The sequence below is a fragment of the Scyliorhinus canicula genome, chromosome 7 (genome assembly GCF_902713615.1).
Source record: "Scyliorhinus canicula chromosome 7, sScyCan1.1, whole genome shotgun sequence".
NCBI classification, from domain to species: domain Eukaryota; kingdom Metazoa; phylum Chordata; class Chondrichthyes; order Carcharhiniformes; family Scyliorhinidae; genus Scyliorhinus; species Scyliorhinus canicula.
The window spans coordinates 197,844,268-197,862,770 of NC_052152.1; the positions used below are offsets into that span (position 1 = coordinate 197,844,268).

The 18,503-nt window shown below is 46.9% G+C and overlaps 1 protein-coding gene across 1 annotated transcript; it reads left to right on the forward strand.

Annotated features, from left to right (window-relative positions):
* The first annotated feature begins 759 nt into the window (after positions 1-759).
* Positions 760-2,324, forward strand: id1 (inhibitor of DNA binding 1, HLH protein). The gene is made up of 3 exons (XM_038803664.1): positions 760-1,253; positions 1,380-1,442; positions 1,707-2,324. Exons 1-2 carry the CDS (start codon positions 888-890, stop codon positions 1,419-1,421), a joined length of 408 nt encoding a protein of 135 aa, XP_038659592.1. The 5' UTR covers positions 760-887; the 3' UTR covers positions 1,422-1,442; positions 1,707-2,324.
* Positions 2,325-18,503: the final 16,179 nt, after the last annotated feature.

The window sequence follows — 18,503 nt, forward strand, 5'->3', positions numbered from 1 at the left end:
GTTTTTTTCTCAAACATTTAAAAATCAATCTCATCCGAGTTCGCAAATAACTTGCAGTTTCATTAAAATGTCGCATTTTTGCCCTGCATAAGACCTCCATTAGCCGAGATCATACCGAATTCCTTCACATTCTGCTTTGTAACATTCCGCAACATTTATAAGGTACTTTCAGAATTCCTCCAGTCATAGATTAAAATTAATCTGAGTTTATAGAGGCTTTGCACACTAATCGAAACAGTGTAGCATCAAATCTTTGCATTTTCATTTATTAAGGCTATCTTGCAGGGAAAGATCACACACACACTCCCCAGTTGGGACTTGAGCTAAGTTGTTTTTGGCGAGGTAACGTGAAAAATGAAGAGATCTATAAACCATCCTGGACCCTTCGCTGCACATCTGATGAGTTTACATTCTCATGAATTATTTCTCCACCCACGCCCCGGGGCGGGTCCCCCACCTGCAGACCCCACCAGACACGAACCAGCTGGATTCCCACATCTTCAGCAGAAAACATGTACATTTGTTTCCATTTGCTACCCAGCCCGGGCTCCCTCCCTCCTACCGCCTTTGACAGATTTCAAATCCTGATCCAATCTGGGCTTTGCATTGGCTGACAAGGGCAGGAGAACCCGCCCCATGCTCTTCCTGAGCTGTGATGTGATTTGCTGGGAGTGGGAGAGGGCAGGGACATCAGCTTTGATTGACGGTGTGGATCCACCCACTGTGTGAGCATGGAGCATAAAACTGGCGGCCAAGGGGGGGGGGGGCAGAGTTATCACAGCATTTACTTTTGCTACGCTTTGTATGTGTTGAGTCGAGTGCTTATTTTTTCTCCCCCCCCACTCCAACTTTTCTTCGCCTTCCCCCACCACCCCGTTCGCGGTGAAATGAAAGTGGTCAGCGCCGCCTGCTCGCTGAAGCGCCAGGGATGCACCGAGGAGGTGGTGAGGTGCCTGTCGGAGCAGAGCATCGCCATCGCTAAGTACAAGATGCCCCCGCTGCTGGACGAGCAGATGAGCATGTTCCTCTACGACATGAACGGCTGCTACACCAAGCTTAAGGAGCTGGTGCCCACCCTGCCCCAGAACAAGAAGGTCAGCAAGGTGGAGATCCTGCAGCATGTCATCGACTACATCTGGGACTTGCAGCTCGAGTTGGACGATCAGCCGGGGCTGGGGTGTCCGTCAGCCGCTGGAAACACGGCCCAGAGCCGGGCACCCATCGGTGCAGATGTGAGTGGATTGACAGGAGAGGTGAATACTCAAATCTTATTATCCTCTCCCCCCCACCCCGTAACATTACAAAAACATGAAAGAGAAAACTTGCGAAATACCTTGGAAAGTTGTCTTAATCGATTCTTGCCTTGTTTTAACCTCTAGGTATCCTGTGTTAGCAGTGATGACAGAATTCTATGCCGATGAGAGGATTACAATTATTTGCAGGTATGTGTAGTATTATTCTGAACTCGTCCTGGTTTTCTATGTGTGGGTGGGGGGGGGGGGGGTCAGATGCACACTGCTCTGTTACCTATTGTAGATAAAAGTTAGTGTAAAATGTTGGGTTAAACTCTTTGGGATGTCAGTATTTGCATGTTCAGTTGCTTCTCCAGTTAATTTACAATGGGGTAATTATTGTTTTCTAAATATTGCGTGAATGCAACATTAATTGATGTCTTTCCCATTTCTCTCCCCCCCCCCCCCCTCCAGGTATTCCAGATGCAAAATATTCCATGATCCGGTGGTGTTGGACTATCAGTCTATCCCGCAGAGCCTGGGAGAAGGACAAGAGGGGAACTTACCAGGAAAAAAAACGAACAAAAACTTCCCCCATCTTATTGGGACTTAGTGCCTTTGATGATCATGGGTGCCCACCCAGCAAGAGCAGATACTGCAAGTGACCCGTCCTGCTCCAGGAATCTTGGGTCCTTCTTATTTTAGTCTCCCCATCTCGCCCAGGTGGACGCGGGAACTAGGTGGAAGCGCACAGCAAACTTTAGTAACGTTCTTCCTAGCGACATGCCTAGCAACAGATTTAACTGCGATTAGCCACGCCATCCTTCTAATGTGTGTGTGTGTGTCCCACCGCCTGATGCCAACATCACACCACAGGCCATTAACAAGGGACATATGCTGGAGTCTAGAATTGAGATTGTATGTCACATCCTGGAGTGATCTATGGGTGATTTAAGTTGTAAATCTTATACTTTGTAAGTGTATTGTATTGTTCACAACAATGTTGTACTAAAGTCGAGCAATGATTTTTTTAATTGATTTTTTTTGAAGAATTTAATTAAAAATAAATAGTGTGAATTGATAAAAAAAGAAGCGTGTGATTGTATTTTCTAAAAAACAGTTTGGGTAAGGTTTCAAAGATTTGCAATGACGAAAATACTTTTTCTTTCCCCAAAACAATTACAAGATTTCTATACTATAGAAATTCCTACACTAACAGAAAGTATAACTGACCATGGAATTCCTATTTAACACGTGTAAATACATATCCAGGAGCATATCATTCCCAATTCTGATTTGATTGCACTGTAACCCACTTTTACTGAAAGGTGTAAGGAATGAAATGATTTCAATGATAAAGCGGTAGACTTTATACAGCGAGTTCTGTAACGTTTCAAAAACCACACGTTGTAAAACTGCTTGGCGATGTAACAACTCACTGGGGGCGAGTATGCAGAAGGGCGAGTAATGTGCATGACTGTCGCGTTTAGCAACATCACGATACCTGGACATTCACAGACCGGAAACATTCACTTTACAATAGCTGAAAGCAGTTTGAACAGATGTAAGAAGGGGGCGTTACCCCAATGCAATCTGCCAGGCACCATACCTAATTCATTTGTACAAGATGACTTGGGGAAGGCCGTTAATGTTCCATGTAATTGATTAATGGTGAACTCAGTTAGCAGGGGGGGGGGGGGGGGGGAAACAAATCAAATGCACAGTTTATATACAGTAATGAGGATTTTTGATGTGCATTTTCGCGCTGTCGGGGAATTTGCACAAACGAAAATACTTTTCAAGAACATCCGGCAGAAACTTCTTTTTGACTTCCCTGGTCAATAAAAGTGAACTTTTTGAGAGTTCATCCTGCTTATTTATAACATTCAAACACCTTTTCAGCTCCCGAGTCGGAAGGGAGTTGGAAACTTCCATTTTGCCAATATTCTCTGAATAAGGGTGGGGATCATAGTTTTACAGCACAGCAAGAGGCCCTTCGGCCCCTTGCGTGTGTGCTGGCCATCAAAGCACCTATCCAGCGTTCTAATGCCCACACGGAGCCTTAAGGGCAGAATCCCTTTTGAATCCTCGCCTACTTCTATACATGTCAGTTAAATAAAGGCCAATATTCACGTGTTTAAATGGTGAATATGCATGGCAAAAATTACATCTGCAGGATACTGGTTGAAATATTCTAATGTGCCCCCCCCCCCCCCCCCCCCCCCCAGAAATCCCAAATTAAATTTTAACATGCGCCTGTTTGAAAACACGGAGTTGAATAAGCAATACACTTTTGGCTGATTGCTAAAAGTCTAATTTGGCATCATTCTGGCCATGGGCTGTTAAAAATGCAGCGATCTATGGAATATATAAATACTTCCGCGATTGTGTCAGAAAGCATGTCCTTCTGATGCCCCCCCCCCCCCCCCCCCCCCACCACCGCGTCCTAAAGTGAACTTGCAAACGCCATCTTCACGAGAACTCGACTTCCAACAAAAGTCTTGGAATGCCATCCGCAATCTTCATATTCCTCCACATACATTCCTAAACTTGAAAGAACACTTAAAAAAAAACAACTTTTTAATTATTGGGGTCCGCTCTCCAAATATCCCTCAAAAAAGAATTCAATTGACACTCGAGACAAAGCCACATCAATGGGTTTTTGGTCACAAGTTTTGTTTTTAATTTAAAAAAAAAATCTTTCTCCTGGCAAACACAACTTTTCCTCAACAGCCCTTCCCTCCCGGGATAGTTTACGTGCCTGTGCAACACATTAAAGCAACATGAATCCTGCAAAAACAATTATAATTGATGTATTTCTTTAAAAAATGGTGCGTTCACAAACTTATAATGAACGCCCATTTTATTAATATTAATTCCTCCTTACTTCCCAGGGGGTGGGGGGGGGGGGGGGACGATTCTAATTGTTTTCAGGGGGTAAAATAAAACAATGTGCCGCAGGCTGCTTTTAGCCAGGCTTGGTGTCACACTAGGATCACATCTGCTGACAAAGGATTAGTATATTTAATCCTATGAATCAGCTGTGTGTATAGGAATGCAGTTAACCTGAACTTCTCCAGGTGTTCCCAGGCGCCAGTCAGTCTGGCCTTGCCTGCCCTCCCCTGCCCTTGACAGAAGCACACAGCCAACCGAGCGTTTACTTTACCACTCGCTGGCGACCAGCTGCAGCTTCCAACACTCGGCCGAAAACCATGGGAACTCCCTTAAAGCGAGATTGCACCTTCCAGATAACCAGTTTTATATATATATATATGCAAAAGGTTTTTTCTCCGCCTCCCTCCCCCCATGCATCCAAAAGTTGAAAAAAAAGTTTCACAACAGAATAAATAACCCTTTCCTCTATTTTTCTGTTTTCACAGACAACGCATTCAAACACTTCACAACATTTTTTTTACGGTTTGCATTTTAACCCTTTGGAGGTCTGAAGATTTGTTTTTAAGAGTACTCAATTAGTTTTTTTCCCCAATTAAGGGGCAATTTAACGTGGCCAATCCACCGACCCTGCACATCTTTGGGTTGTAGGGGGCAGAATGTGCAGACGCCACACGGACAGTGACCCGGGGCCGGGATCGAACCCGGGTCCTCGGCGCCGTGATGCAGCAGTGCTAATCTCTGCGCCACCGTGCCACCCCTGAAGATGTTTTTTAGACCGAGTATTTAAAATGACCTAGTCTGTGGGCTGGCTGTAATTTGCTTTCAGTACCATCGGATTAGGGATAGTAATATTCAATGTCTCAAAAAGAAAGGCCAATATTTCTCTATATCGCACTTTGAAAATGAAAATCGCTTATTGTCACGAGTAGGCTTCAATGAAGTTACTGGCAAAAGCTCCTAGTCGCCACATTCCGGCGCCTGTCCGGGGAGGCTGGTACGGGAACTTTACACAACCCGCAGCCGTTTCAAAGTGTTTTACAGCTAATGGAGTGCTTTATAAAGTGTTGTAATGTTGGAAAAGTGATAGCTAATTTTTACACAGCAAGCCCCCACAAAAAGTAGTGTGATAATGACCAGATAATGCTGTTCGTGTGATGTTGACCACTAGCGAGACCACATCTGGAGTACCTTATTTCAAAGAATTTACAGTGCAGAAGGAGGCCATTTGGCCCATCGAGACTGCACCGACCCTTGGAAAGAACACCCTACCTAAGCCCACACCTCCACCCTATCCCCACATTTCCGACCTATCCCCGTAACCCAGTAACCCCACCTAACCTCTTTTTGGACACTAAGGGCAATTTAGCATAGCCAATCCACTTAACCTGCACATCTTTGGACTGTGGGAGGAAACCGGAGCACCCGGAGGAAACCCACACAGACACGGGGAGAACGTGCAGACTCCGCACAGACAGTGACCCAAGCCGGGAATCGAACCTGGGACACCGGAGCGGTGAATCAACAGTGCTAACCACTGTGCGACCGTGCTGCCCATTTAAAGAAGGATGTAAATGCTGTTGGAAGCAGTTTGGAGACAGTTTCCGACACCTGGAATGGCCGGATTGTTTTATGAGGAAAGGTTGGACAGGCTGGGCTGGTATTGGCTGGGGTTTAGAGGAGTAATAGGCAACTTGATTGAAACATATAAGATCCTGAGGCTTCTTGAGCGGGCGGAAATGGGGAGAATGTTTCCTTTGGTGGAAGAAGCTAGAACGAGGGGGTCACTGTTTAAAAATAAGTGGTCACTTATTTAAAAAGGAAATGGGGCAAAAAAGCTCCTCTCAGAGGGCCATGTATCTTTGGGGTGCTCTTCCTGCAAGGGCGGCAGAAGCAAAGTTTTTGAATATTTTTGAGGCAGAGGTATGTAGGGGGTGGACAAGCACAAATTGGCTGCTCCATTTCAAAATGTCTGCTTCGCTGATGTGAAAGGCGTTAGATAAATGCGGGCCTTTCTGATTTCTTTCCTCTTGCAGCCCAACCAAAAGCAGCTATCGTCACACCAGCGGTTTACGCTGGGCCAGGAATGGTGCTGCCAAAGTACTCTGCCTAGTCCTGACATCGAACGCTTCACTGCCCCAGTGCGCCATCTGGTGGCGGTGTTGAGTACTTTCTGAAACTTGCTCCTCGTAAACTGACAGGTAAATTGGTAGAAGCAGTCGGTCAGGAATCTGACAATTCGCTCTCCAAAATACACAATCCATGAATACACGATGTAAATACATTGACAGAGGCATCGCGTGAAGCATACAGGAGTGCAGTACTACTCAGTAGAGATGTTTGGGGTGGCACGGTGGTTAGCATTGATGCCTCACAGCTCCAGAGTCCCGGGTTCAATTCCAGCCTCAGGTGACTGTCTGCGTGGGGTTTCCTCCGGGTGCTCTGGTTTCCTACACATCCAAAGATGTGCAGGTTGGGTGGATTGGCCATGCTAAATTGCCCCTTAGTGTCCAAAAGGTTAGGTGGGGTTATTGGGATAGGGTGGAGGCGAGAGCTTAAGTAGGGTGCTCTTTCCAAGGGTCTGTGCAGACTGAATGGGCCAAATGGCCTCCTTCTGCACTGTAAATACTATGACTCACTGACCTACACTGATTCCTCATTTAAGTGCTCATTCATGTTCTCGAATCTCTCCATGGCCTCACCCCTCCCTATCTCGGAAATGTCCTCCAACCCTGCAGCCCCTCCAATTCTGCCCTCAGGTATCTGCACCATTGGTGGTTGTGCCTTCAGAGGCCTGTAGATCCTGAGCTCTGGAATTCCGTCCCTCAATACCTCTAACTCTCTTTCCTCCTATACAACACTCCTCAAAACATATCTCTTTAGGGCAACACGGTGATGCAGTGGTTAGCACTGCTGCCTCATGGCTCATGCCTCATGTCTCACGGGGTTCGATCCCAGCTCCAGGTCACTGTCCGTGTGGAGTTTGCAAATTCTCCCCGTGTCTGCGTGGGTCTCACCCCCACAACCCAAAACGATGCTCAGGGTCGCTGGAATGGTCATGCGAAATTGCCCCTTAATTGGAAAAAAACCTACCTCTTTGGCCAAGCCTATAACCAGCAGCCCTAATACCTCCTGATGTGGCCGGGTGTCAAAGTTTGTTTGATTAGTGTCCCAGCGAAGTGCCTTGGGGTGTTTTGCTACATTAAAGGTGCTATATAAATGCAAGTTATTGGTGTTGTGTGTGTCTGATCTAAGTGGAAAAGTCACTAAATTTGTGCAGGCTCAAAAAGAGGAACACCCAGCTAGCTGATATCCCAGAGGGCTGTAGGTCAATGCGCCATGATTGGGCACTTTATGTTTTCATGTCAAAAACAAGACTCACTGTGTTCTCATTAAAACTATTTTTGTTTCATTTAGCTTTTGATATAAATAAGTGAGGGAAATGGTAGAAGATCATGGGGCCGGTGCAGCTGTCTCAAGCTCAGTTAGCAGTGAGGGGTGTAAGTTCTCCGATGGGGTTTGGGGGGGGGCGGGTGCGGGAGTGGAGGAGGGGCTGGGGGTGTGGGAGTGGGAGTGGAGGGAGGGTTAGAAAGGTCCATGGCAACTTTTTTTCTATAAATTTAGAGTCCCCAATTCTTTTTTTTTCCAATTAAGGGGCAATTCAGCGTGGCCAATCCACCTACCCTGCACATCTTTGGGTTGTGGGGGCGAGACCCACGCAGACACGGGGAGAATGTGCAAACTCCACCCGGGCAGTGACCCAAGGCCAGGATCGGACCCGGGTCCTCGGCGCCGTGAGGCAGCAGGTACATGCTTATCCTGTTCTTTGGATGTTACTATATTTTGGAAGCTGTGGTGCAAATGTTAATATATGTCTCACACATTTTTTTCATGTTTAACTTCTCCGCAGTTTACTGCAGTAATTTGCTCCGTTACTCCTCCCTCCCACAGCCTCCCCTCCCCGCCCAAACCTCCTTACTCTCCAATATCTCAGCCATGCGTTTGAACAGTGCTAGTGAGTGCCTGTAGCCTATTTGACTGTGGGAGTAGGGAAGGTGTATGAATGCCCTCTGATGCCCCCTTATATCTTAGAATCATAGAAAAATTCATAGAATGCAGAAAGGGGCCATTCGGTCCATCAAGACTACACTGACCCTCTGAAAGAGCACCCTACCCAGGCCCAAGGCCCAGCCCTATCCCCATAATCTATATAACCCCACCTGACCTTTGGTCACTAAGGGGCAATGCTACCTCCTGTCCAACAGGGTGCCAGGCCGATTTAGCCTTCTTTGACCCAGGACCACTGCCACCTGCCTCCCTGTGATAAAATATGATCAAATCCCCAGTCATGACATGACTGTGCAACATTCAGTGCAATTGGAACACACCCTGGAGAAATGTGAGGTTATCCACTATGGTGGGAAAAACAGAAATAAAGGGTATTTTAAAATGTGACAGGCTGGGATGTGTTGAACCTCAAAGTGACATGGTGTCCTTGCTCTTGAGTCACTGAAGGTAAAAGGGCAGCACGGTAGCATTGTGGGTAGCACAATCGCTTCACAGCTCCAGGGTCCCAGGTTCGATTCCCGGCTTCGGTCACTGTCTGTGCGGAGTCTGCACATCCTCCCCGTTTGTGCGTGGGTTTCCTCCGGGCGCTCCAGTTTCCTCCCACAGTCCAAAGATGTGCAGGTTGGGTGGATTGGCCATGATAAATTGTCCTTAGTGTCCAAAATTGCCCTTAGTGTTGGGTGGGGTTACTGAGTTATGGGGATAGGGTGCAGGTGTTAACCTTGGGTCGGGTGCTCTTTCCAGGAGCCGGTGCAGACTCGATGGGCCGAATGGCCTCCTTCTGCACTGTAAATTCTATGAAAAAATTCTATGAAAATAGAGGTAAAGAAAGAAATTGAGAAACCTTTATTACGAGAGGATTTGAGCACAAGAGTAAAGATTATATAGAGCCTTGGGAAGACTGCATTGGTAAGTTGGCTTTTATTACAGTAGGATTTGAGTATAGGAGTAAAGATGTTTTATTACAATTATATAGAGCCTTGCTGAGACTGCACCTGGAGTATTGAGTGCGGTTCTGGTCTCCTTACCTAAGGAAAGATATACTTGTCATAGAGGGTGTGCAACAAAGGTTCACTAAATTAATTCTTGTGATGGTGGGATTGTCCTAAGAGGAAAGGTTAAATAGGCTGGGCCTTTATTCTCTGGAATTTAGAAGAATGAGAGGTGATTCAAGCACACAAAATCCTTACAGGGGTTGAGTGGGTAGTGTGATTAATATAAGAGAGTATAATATTTTATACTTTTTGCAGTAATGTTATTAAAACTGAGGTTAAGATGCAAACAGACAGTATGACTGCTAGAGCTGTGATTAAGGTGTTGTAAAAGTGAGGTAGTCATTGATTTGCAGGTGAAGTGTTCTGCGAATAGACCTTGAGAGCCATTTTCATGTTTACAGATAGCTAGCTAATGCAATATTGTTTATGTTTGAAGGCAATTTAGATTGGCCAATACACCTAACCTGCACATCTTTGGACTGTGGGAGGAAACCGGAGCACCCGGAGGAAACCCACGCAGACATGGAGAGAACGTGCAGACTCCACACAGACAGTGACCCATGCGGGGAACCTGGGACCCTGGAAGCAACTGTGCTAACCACAATGCTACCTTGCCAACCACAGTTCCTCACAGTTTTACAAATTGCAAATAGTTGGGTTCTCATCCAGGATCCTAGTGGTAGACCGCAGGAAGAATGTTTCCCCTGGGGGCGATTGGGGTGGGGGGGGGGGGGGGGGGGGGGGGGTGTACCAGGCGAAACAGTCTCAGAAAAAGGGGAAGGTCATTTAGGACAGAGATGAGGAGGAATTTCTTCACTCAGAGAGTGGTAAATCTTGGAATTCTCTATCCCAGAAGGCTTTGAGGCTACATCATTGAGTATGTTCAAGACTGAGATCGATAGATTTCTACATATTAAAAACATGAAGAGTTGTGGGGATAGTGCAGGAAAATGGTGTCGAAGTAGATCGGCCATGATCTCATTGAATGGCAGAGCAGACATGTAGGGCTGAATGGCCTACTCTTGCTCCTATTTATTATGTACTTGTGCACACGGTGAGAAAGGGCATACATTTACCATGACTTCCTCGCCCTTCTTATGGCGCCAGCTGCGGTTCATTGGGTGGTATCTCTTGCCACTACAGCACAATACCATTGCCATTAGCAGATGGACTGCAGTGGTGCTAGAAATTTGCAGAGGGATGGGCAACGATGCTGTCCGAGCCAGGGATGCTCACATCCCGTGAAAGTATTTGTAAAAATATCAAGGTCAAGGATGCTCTCCGTGGCATCCTGTCTAAACATTTATCCCCGTCATCAATGTCCCTAAAGCAAATCTTTTTTTTAATGGGCAATTTAGCGTGGCCAGTTCACCCACCCTGCACGTCATTGGCCTGTGGGGTTGAGGCCCACACAGACACGGGGAGAATGTGGAAACTCCACATGGACCCAGGGCCGGGATCGAACCTGGGTCCTCGGCGGCGTGAGGCAGCAGTGCTAATCACCACACCACCGTGCCGCCCTTGAAAGCTGGTCTTGTCTTTATTATTCACATTGCTGGGTGGGAACATTGTTGTGCACAAATTGGCTGCCATGTTGCCCACATGACAACAGTGACTGCAAATGTAAAGTCAGTTTAGGGATGTCCCGCAGTAAGTCATATAAATGTAAGCCTCTCTTGTTTGGCGACAGACGACATGCAGTTCCATTGCGAGAATTTGATAGGGCGCCTCGCGAACATCAGCAAACGTCTGGCCATGCTTTAACCAGCTCTATCCTCCCTCAGCTATTCCAGCACCGTGGGCCCACAGACGTGCATTGCGGCCACAACATTTGGCTGTGTGAGGTGGGGTCATATTGAACCCACGGGTTATTTTCTGGGGCACGACAATTCGCCTGAGTGGCTTGGGGCTAGCTGGGTAAAAGTGGCCAGGATTTCTGCTGCTAATGATTTGACAAACACTGCTGGAAAATTGCCTCTATTTTAATTCAGACTTGGCATGTTTAAAGTTGGCATTTGACTCGTACGTTCACTAAATTCCAGTCCTCACCCTGGCAGCTTTTCTTTTTTTAAAAATTCAGTGTGGTCAATTTTCTTTTCCAATTAAGGGGCAGTTTAGCATGGCCAATCCACCTACCCTGCACATCTTTGGGATGTGGGGGTGAGACCCACGCAGACACAGGGAGAATGTACAAACCACACGGACAGTGACGCTGGGCTGTGATCGAACCCGGGTCCTCAGCGCCGTGAGGCAGCTGTGCTAACCACTGTGCCACCTTGCTGCCCACATGCTGGCAGCGTTTCATGCACCCGCAGATCTTTTGGAATTTCGGCTGAAGCACCAATATTAACGCAATCTGTCCTCCAGCGTCCCCTTGTGGTCAAATGTGAGGTAGTCCAGGTTCATTTTTAGATGGGCATAATTGAAAAGCTGAGCTGAGGTTACGTTAAACTCACATAGAACGGGCAGCACGGTGGCCTAGTGGTTAGCACAACCGCCTCACGGCGCTGAGGTCCCAGGTTCGATCCCGGCTCTGGGTCACTGTCCATGTGGAGTTTGCACATTCTCCCTGTGTCTGCGTGGGTTTTGCCCCCACAACCCAAAACAAAATGTGCGGAGTAGGTGGATTGGCCACGCTAAATTGCCCCTTAATAGAAAAAATTATTGGGTAATCTAAATTTATAAAAAAAGAAAAAAAAAGAAAAAAAAAACTCGCATAGAACCTTACTCTGTTCAGGCTGAGCACTGCGCTCTCCATATATTAAAAATGATATCGGGGTTCTGGGGAAGATGCATAAAGGTTTCCCCAAAAGGTTTTCCCAAAAGTCCAAAGATGTGCAGGTTAGGTGGATTGGCCATGCTAAATTGTCCCTTAAGTGCCCAACGTTTAGGTGGGGTTATGGGGTTTACGGGGATGGGGCAGGGGATTGGACCTCGGCTGGGTTCCCTTTCGGAGCATCGGTGCAGACTCGATGGGCCAAATGGCCTCCTCTGCACTGTAAGGATTCTGTGATTCTAAAACCGAGCGGTTACGCCAATCAATAATGATTGAACAGGCTTGGGGCCCTTTCCTTTTTTAAAAATAAATTTAGAGTACCCAATTCATTTTTTCCAATTAAGGGGCAATTTAGCGTGGCCAATCCGCCTCCCCTGCACATCTTTGGGTTGTGGGGGTAAAACCAAGGGAGAATTGTAGCCACCTGGGGTGGCCACGTCCCGATTACAAAATGGACACTTTGCAAAGAATGCAGGGAAAGTGGACAATGCTGAGAAAGCAAGCAGGTGCAAGGCTTGTCTGTTGATTGGAGCTGTAGCTCCCAGACAAGACCGATACTGCAAAGCCATTACCATACTAATGAGCCATCTCCAGGGACAAAAGAGCAACATTTAGGTAAACGATACTAAAGCAGACACCCCGGCGCCAGAGGAGACTAGAACAAAGCAGGCCAACGGCCACCTAGGGCCCGCCCAGCAATCAGGGCAGCCACCCCTTTATTGAAGGAAATCGATACTGATGATCAGGATACGGTCCAATTAATGGGGACCAAGTTCAAGGCCCGCCCAAAAGCGCGCGAAGCCCAATTCGGGTATAAGAAGAAGTCCCCAAGAGAGAATCGTTCTTCTTGGCCTTGGCTCTCAGCGAGGAGAGGCCTGCCTAGCAGCTGCACCAGAACAAGTAAGTCCAAAGTCACCACACGCTACGAGATAGGCGCTCCTAGCTACTATTCCGTACCAGCTCGACCCCAGCAGCCTCAGAAACGGACAACGGCCATTGTTCCTCTGACTGAGTGGGCGCCCGAAGCGAAATATTGGCTTTAGTAGTAGTGATAGTTTAGTTGGTAGAGTTTGTGCATGAGTATAATTGACTGTGTGTGTAAATAAATGAGCATTGATTTCGAACTTACTAACTGGTGTATCGAGTTTTTGATCAGTATTCGGTTTTGAACCTTGTGGCGGTATCGAAAGATACTTGGTGACTCTTGAGCAAACGTAATTAGAATTAAGGAAGGCAACCATATTAACTGCCATTAACAGAGCCAATTAAGGAGAGAACACAACGAGCAACAGAATGTACAAACTCCACATGTACAGTGACCCAGAGCCGGGATCGAACATGGGACCTCAGCGCCGTGAGGCAGCAGTGCTATCCACTGCACCACCGTGCTGCCCTTTGGGGCCCTTTCCTGTAGAGAAGAGAAGACTGCAGAGTTTTTTTTCTTTTTATTTTATAAATTTAGAGTTCCCAATAATTTTTTCCAATTAAGGGGCAATTTAGCATGGCCAATCCACCTACCCTGCACATCTTAGGGTTGTGGGGGTGAAACCCGCGCAGACACGGGGAGAATGTGCAAACTCCACACGGACAGTGATCCAGGGCCGGGATTCGAACACGGGTCCTCAGCGCAGTAGGCAGCAATGCTAACCACTGTGCCACCGTGCTGCCCGAAGACTGCAGAGTTAACTGGTTGAGGTTTAAAAAAAAATAGATTAGCTAATTCATTTTTTTCCAATTAAGGGACAATTTAGTGTGCCCAATCCCCATACCCTGCACATCTTTGGGTTGTGGGAGCGAAACCCACGCAAACACATGGACAGTGACCCAGGGCTGGGATTGAACCTGGGCCCTCAGCGCCAGAAGGCACTGCGCCGCCCTCTACTTGAGCTTTTTAAGATTATGTAAGGGTTTGATATGGTAGACAAGGAGAAGCTGTTTCACTTGTGGGAAAGGCCAGAATTTGGGGCCATAAATAAGGGAGATAGCCACTAATTAATCCAATAGGGAATTCAGGAGAAGCTTCCTTATCCCAGAGAGTGATGAGAATGTGGAATCACACTGAATAGTTGAGACGAATAGCAGAGGTGCATTTAGCGTGGCCAATCCACCTACCCTGCACATCTTTGGGTTGTGGGGGCGAAACCCACGCAGACACGGGGGGGGGAGAATGTGCAAACTCCACACGGACAGTGACCCAGAGCCGGGATCGAACCCGGGTCCACGGTGCCGTGAGGCAGCAGTGCCAACCACTGCGCACCATGTCATCCACAATTCAAGCATTTTCTTCTGTATAAAAAAAGCTATATGATTAAACAGATATATTTATTATTATCTGACAAAACATCTTGCGCCTGAAAAATTTAATTATGTTTCTCTCCACAGATGCTGCTCAACCGGCTGAGTTTTCCCAGCCGGGCTTTGTTTTAATTTCAGATTTCTAGCATCTGCAGTATTTTGGGTTGTTGGTGTTTTTGATTACTTTTGACTTTCTTACTTCATGTGAAACATGATTAGGGTTACGAGGACAGGGTGGAGGTGTGGGGATAGGGTAGAGGTGTGGGCTTAGGTCGGGTGCTCTTTCCAAGGGCCGGTGCAGACTCGATGGGCCGAATGGCCTCCTTCTGCACTGTAAATTCTATGACTCTATGAAACCTATTGCCGGCACTGGTTACCAGCCTGAAGCTCAGGAGAGGGGTGGAGCATTGCAGCCGTGAGCTCCAGCAATAGCAGTGAAGCTCAGCCTCCAGCTGATGGCTGCATTGAGCGTTTGCGACAATGAAGAGCGGGTTTAAAAACTTATTCAAGAGAGGGTTAGATGTAGGCGGACTGTGCAAGGCCTGCATTGTACCTGTTCAATTCTGGCAGATTATTGAAAATCCTGCACACCCCAGTTAAGAACCCTTGACATTTATTTTTTCGCGACAAATTATTAGTATCAAGCATTCCCTCTATTCTAAACAGTAATTTATTTCCTCTCAACTCCAAGAGACCATTCACTGCTCCATTAATGGGTGATTTCCATTGTCACAATACCGTTCCTGCAGTGGCCTCTCTAAATAAAATGATTTACCATTCGAGACCCACCAAGGATCGAGCCAGATTCATTCCAATGACAACAGGTGCATACATAGTCAACTGGGAACTCTGACAGAATTATGCATTTATATGCGGTATCTCCCATTTAAGCACAGGTCACCCCACTGCTAAATTAGCCTGTTTTGCACTCATTTCACATCTGAATAATGTGCAGTGTTAAGTGGTTGCTATCGAAGCCTTTCCAGTTAGTTCCTGTGGCTCAGTGGTCGCACTCTCACCTCTGAGTCACCAAGATTCCAGGAGAAAGCAAATGACTGCGGATGCTGGAATCTGAAACAAAAGCAGGAAATGCCGGACAATCTCAGCAGGTCTGACAGCCTCTGTGGAGAGAGAAGGGGGAGCTAGCGAGTCGGGTCTGGATGGCTCTTTGTCATCCTCGTCATCCAGACTCGAAACGGTACCTCCCCGTTCTCTCTCCACAGATGCTGACAGACCTACTTTTGCATCAAGGTTCCAGGTTAAAGGGCAGCAGGGCGGCACAGTGGTTAGCACTGTTGCCTCACGGCGCCGAGGTCCCAGGTTCGATCCCGGCTCTGGGTCACTGCCTGTGTGGAGTTTGCACATTCTCCCCGTGTTTGCATGGGTTTCGCCCCCACTGTCCAAAAATGTGCAGGGTAGGTGGATCGGCCGCGCTAAATTGCCCCTCGATTGGAAAAAAATTAATTGGGTAGTCTAAATTTATTAGGAACCAGATTCCAGGTTAAAGTCCCGCTCCAGAGCTTGAGCACAACAGCCAAGGCTGCCACCTCAGTGCCGTGCTGAGGGAGTGCAGCTCTGTTGGAGCCGAGGTGTCACCTTTTGGGTGAAATGTTGAACTGTGCTCCCTTCTGCCTGCTGGATTGGATCAGACAATCCCAGGGCACGGTTTTGAAGAAGAGCAGGGGAGTTATGCCTCAATCAACCTCGCAAAAATAGATGATTTGGTCATTGTCACATTGCTGTTTGTGGGTGTTTGCTGTGCCCAAAGTGGCTGCCACGAATCCTACTTTAAGACAGTGGTCACACTTCAAAAGTACTTGATTGGCTGTAAAGCACTCTGGGTCTTCTTGTGGTTGTGAAAAGCGCTATACAAATGCAATTCTTCTTTCTACACTTATCTTGTGTTTTCATGTCCTCAACGTGGGGATACCTTTGCTGGGCTAAGAGTCAGTGAAGTGCTGCTTGCCTTTCCCATACCTCAGCAAACGAATTGCAATCCAATAGGCTCATGGTGCGCATTGACAGGTTATTACACCACAGCGCTTACTAAATCTGCCCCTCACACCAATATCAACGCTTGTCAATCTTTCCAGCAAGGGCCACTAAATAGCAAACACGGGGCTGGGGGTGGAGGAGGGTGATGGCTATGGGGGAACATAATCCAAGCCTTAATCCAAGGCCAATTAGCGTCCCAGATAAAAGCAACAATAAATATTCCAAAGCAGCCAAATTATTCTTTGCTGTGAGGAATAAATGCATTCAGTTACTTGTAAATTTGAAAAATGTGCTCAGATTATGGTAGAAATAAGAAAAACCGATTAGGCCTGAACTTCAATGGAGTGGCACTCAGAGTAGGATTTTCTCTCACCACCTACGTTTTTACTGTCAAATCTTTCCAATCCTTTCTTGCCCAACCTTCCAACCCAAGATGAGCGAAACGTATGCAACACATACGGGTATGTATATAAATATCTGTAGTGAGAGTACCTTTAAGAAATGGGTGTTTATTTCTGCAGTGATATCAGAGAGTGGGTGGGGCTGGACTGTCTGTCAGCTTTTTACTTTTGCTTTAGGCTTTTTGCTGCAGGGTGGGTTTGGTTTCATTTTGGTTTTGGAGAAGCTGCAATCACAGCAGGATGTATGTGAATCTCTGCAAGCTTATGAGTGTCCATTTGCTGATTTCAACGTGGTAACCGTTCTCAGTAGTGAAGTTAAGCCTGATGTCTTTCTGCAAATAGGTGTTTTTAAGTCTTGTGGATGTTAAAAGAAAAGCTTAAAGGATTACTTCATGTTGTAGTCTTTGGGGGTTGTATTTGAATTAATGGTTGCTAAGATGTTCACTGTGTGTTTTAAAAAGGTTAACTTGAGTTCATCGGATAAACATTGTTTTGCTTTAAAAAATACTTTTCCATTTCTGCTGTACCACACCTGTAGAGTGGGCCTTGTGCTCCCCATACCACAATCTATTAAAAGTTGTGGGTCAGGTGAACTCCATGATACACATTGGGGTTCTCTAAACCCTGGCCTATAACAATTGTATGTGACGAAGTTTAGCTTCAACACAAAGTGCAAGATACACCATAGCATTTCCCCCTGGAAGTTCAAGTTGTGCATATTGTTACTCTTCTACTCCTTGGGTGTGGAAACTCCCTCATTCCTGCTTAAGACCCAAATAATAATAATCGCTTATTGTCACAAGTAGGCTTCAACGAAGTTACTGGGAAAAGCCCCTAGTCGCCACATCCCGGCGCCTGTTCGGGAAGGCCGGTACGGGAATTGAAACCACGCTGCTAGTCTTTTTCTGCATTACAAGCCAGCTGTTTAGCCCTCTGTGCTAAACCAGCCCAAATTGCGGCCAAAGTAATTTCCTCTCCTTTTGTCTAAAGAAAATAATGTTGGGCGGCACAGGGGCGCAGTGGTTAGCACTGCTGGCTCAGAGCGCCGAGGACCCGGGTTCGATCACGGGCCCAGGTCACTGTCCGTGTGGAGTTTGCACATTCTCCCCGTGTCTGCGTGGGTCTCACCTCCACAACCCAAAGATGTGCAGGGTAGGTGGATTGGCCACGCTAAATTGCCCCTTAATTGAAAAGAAAATGCATTGGGTGCTCTAAATTAATTTTTTAAAAAATGATGCTGGCTGCGGTGTGCATTTGTGCGACTGAAGTCAGAAAGTTGTGGCCTTAAGCCCCACACCAAATCTGGGTTAAAATTCCCAGTGCACGACTATGGGAGTCATGCTCCCTTATCGTTCGGATGAGACATTAAACTGTAGCCCTGTCTGTCCTCTCAACTTTGCACCATCCATCCATCAGAGATGACGGGAATGCAGCCCCTGAATTTTGGTGGGGGTCAGATGAGATCATCTGCGCATCTTTTGATGGCCGAGGAAGCTGTTTCTGAAAAGGCAGTCTTTTCCATATATGATTGGCATAGATTGTTGGTACGACTATGGATATGTAAAGTCACAGCTTCATAGAGATGTTGGTTCCTAGGCAGGGAAGTGATTGATGTCCTTTTTTCTTTCGAGCATACAGTGCAGAAGGAGGCCATTCAGCCCATCGAGTCTGCACCGACCCACTTAAGCCCTCACTTCCACCCTATCCCCGTAATCCAATAACCCCTTCTAACCTTTTTGGACATTAAGGGCAATTTATCATGGCCAATCCACCTAACCTGCACGTCTTTGGACTGTGGGAGGAAACCGGAGCACCCGGAGGAAACCCACGCAGACACGGGGAGAACGTG

Bases quoted from the DNA above. Each gene is read 5' to 3' on its own strand.
- id1 (XM_038803664.1), top strand. From the start codon at position 888: ATGAAAGTGGTCAGCGCCGCCTGCTCGCTGAAGCGCCAGGGATGCACC. The intron at 1,254-1,379 runs GTGAATACTCAA...TTTAACCTCTAG, and splicing joins TGAGTGGATTGACAGGAGAG to GTATCCTGTGTTAGCAGTGA.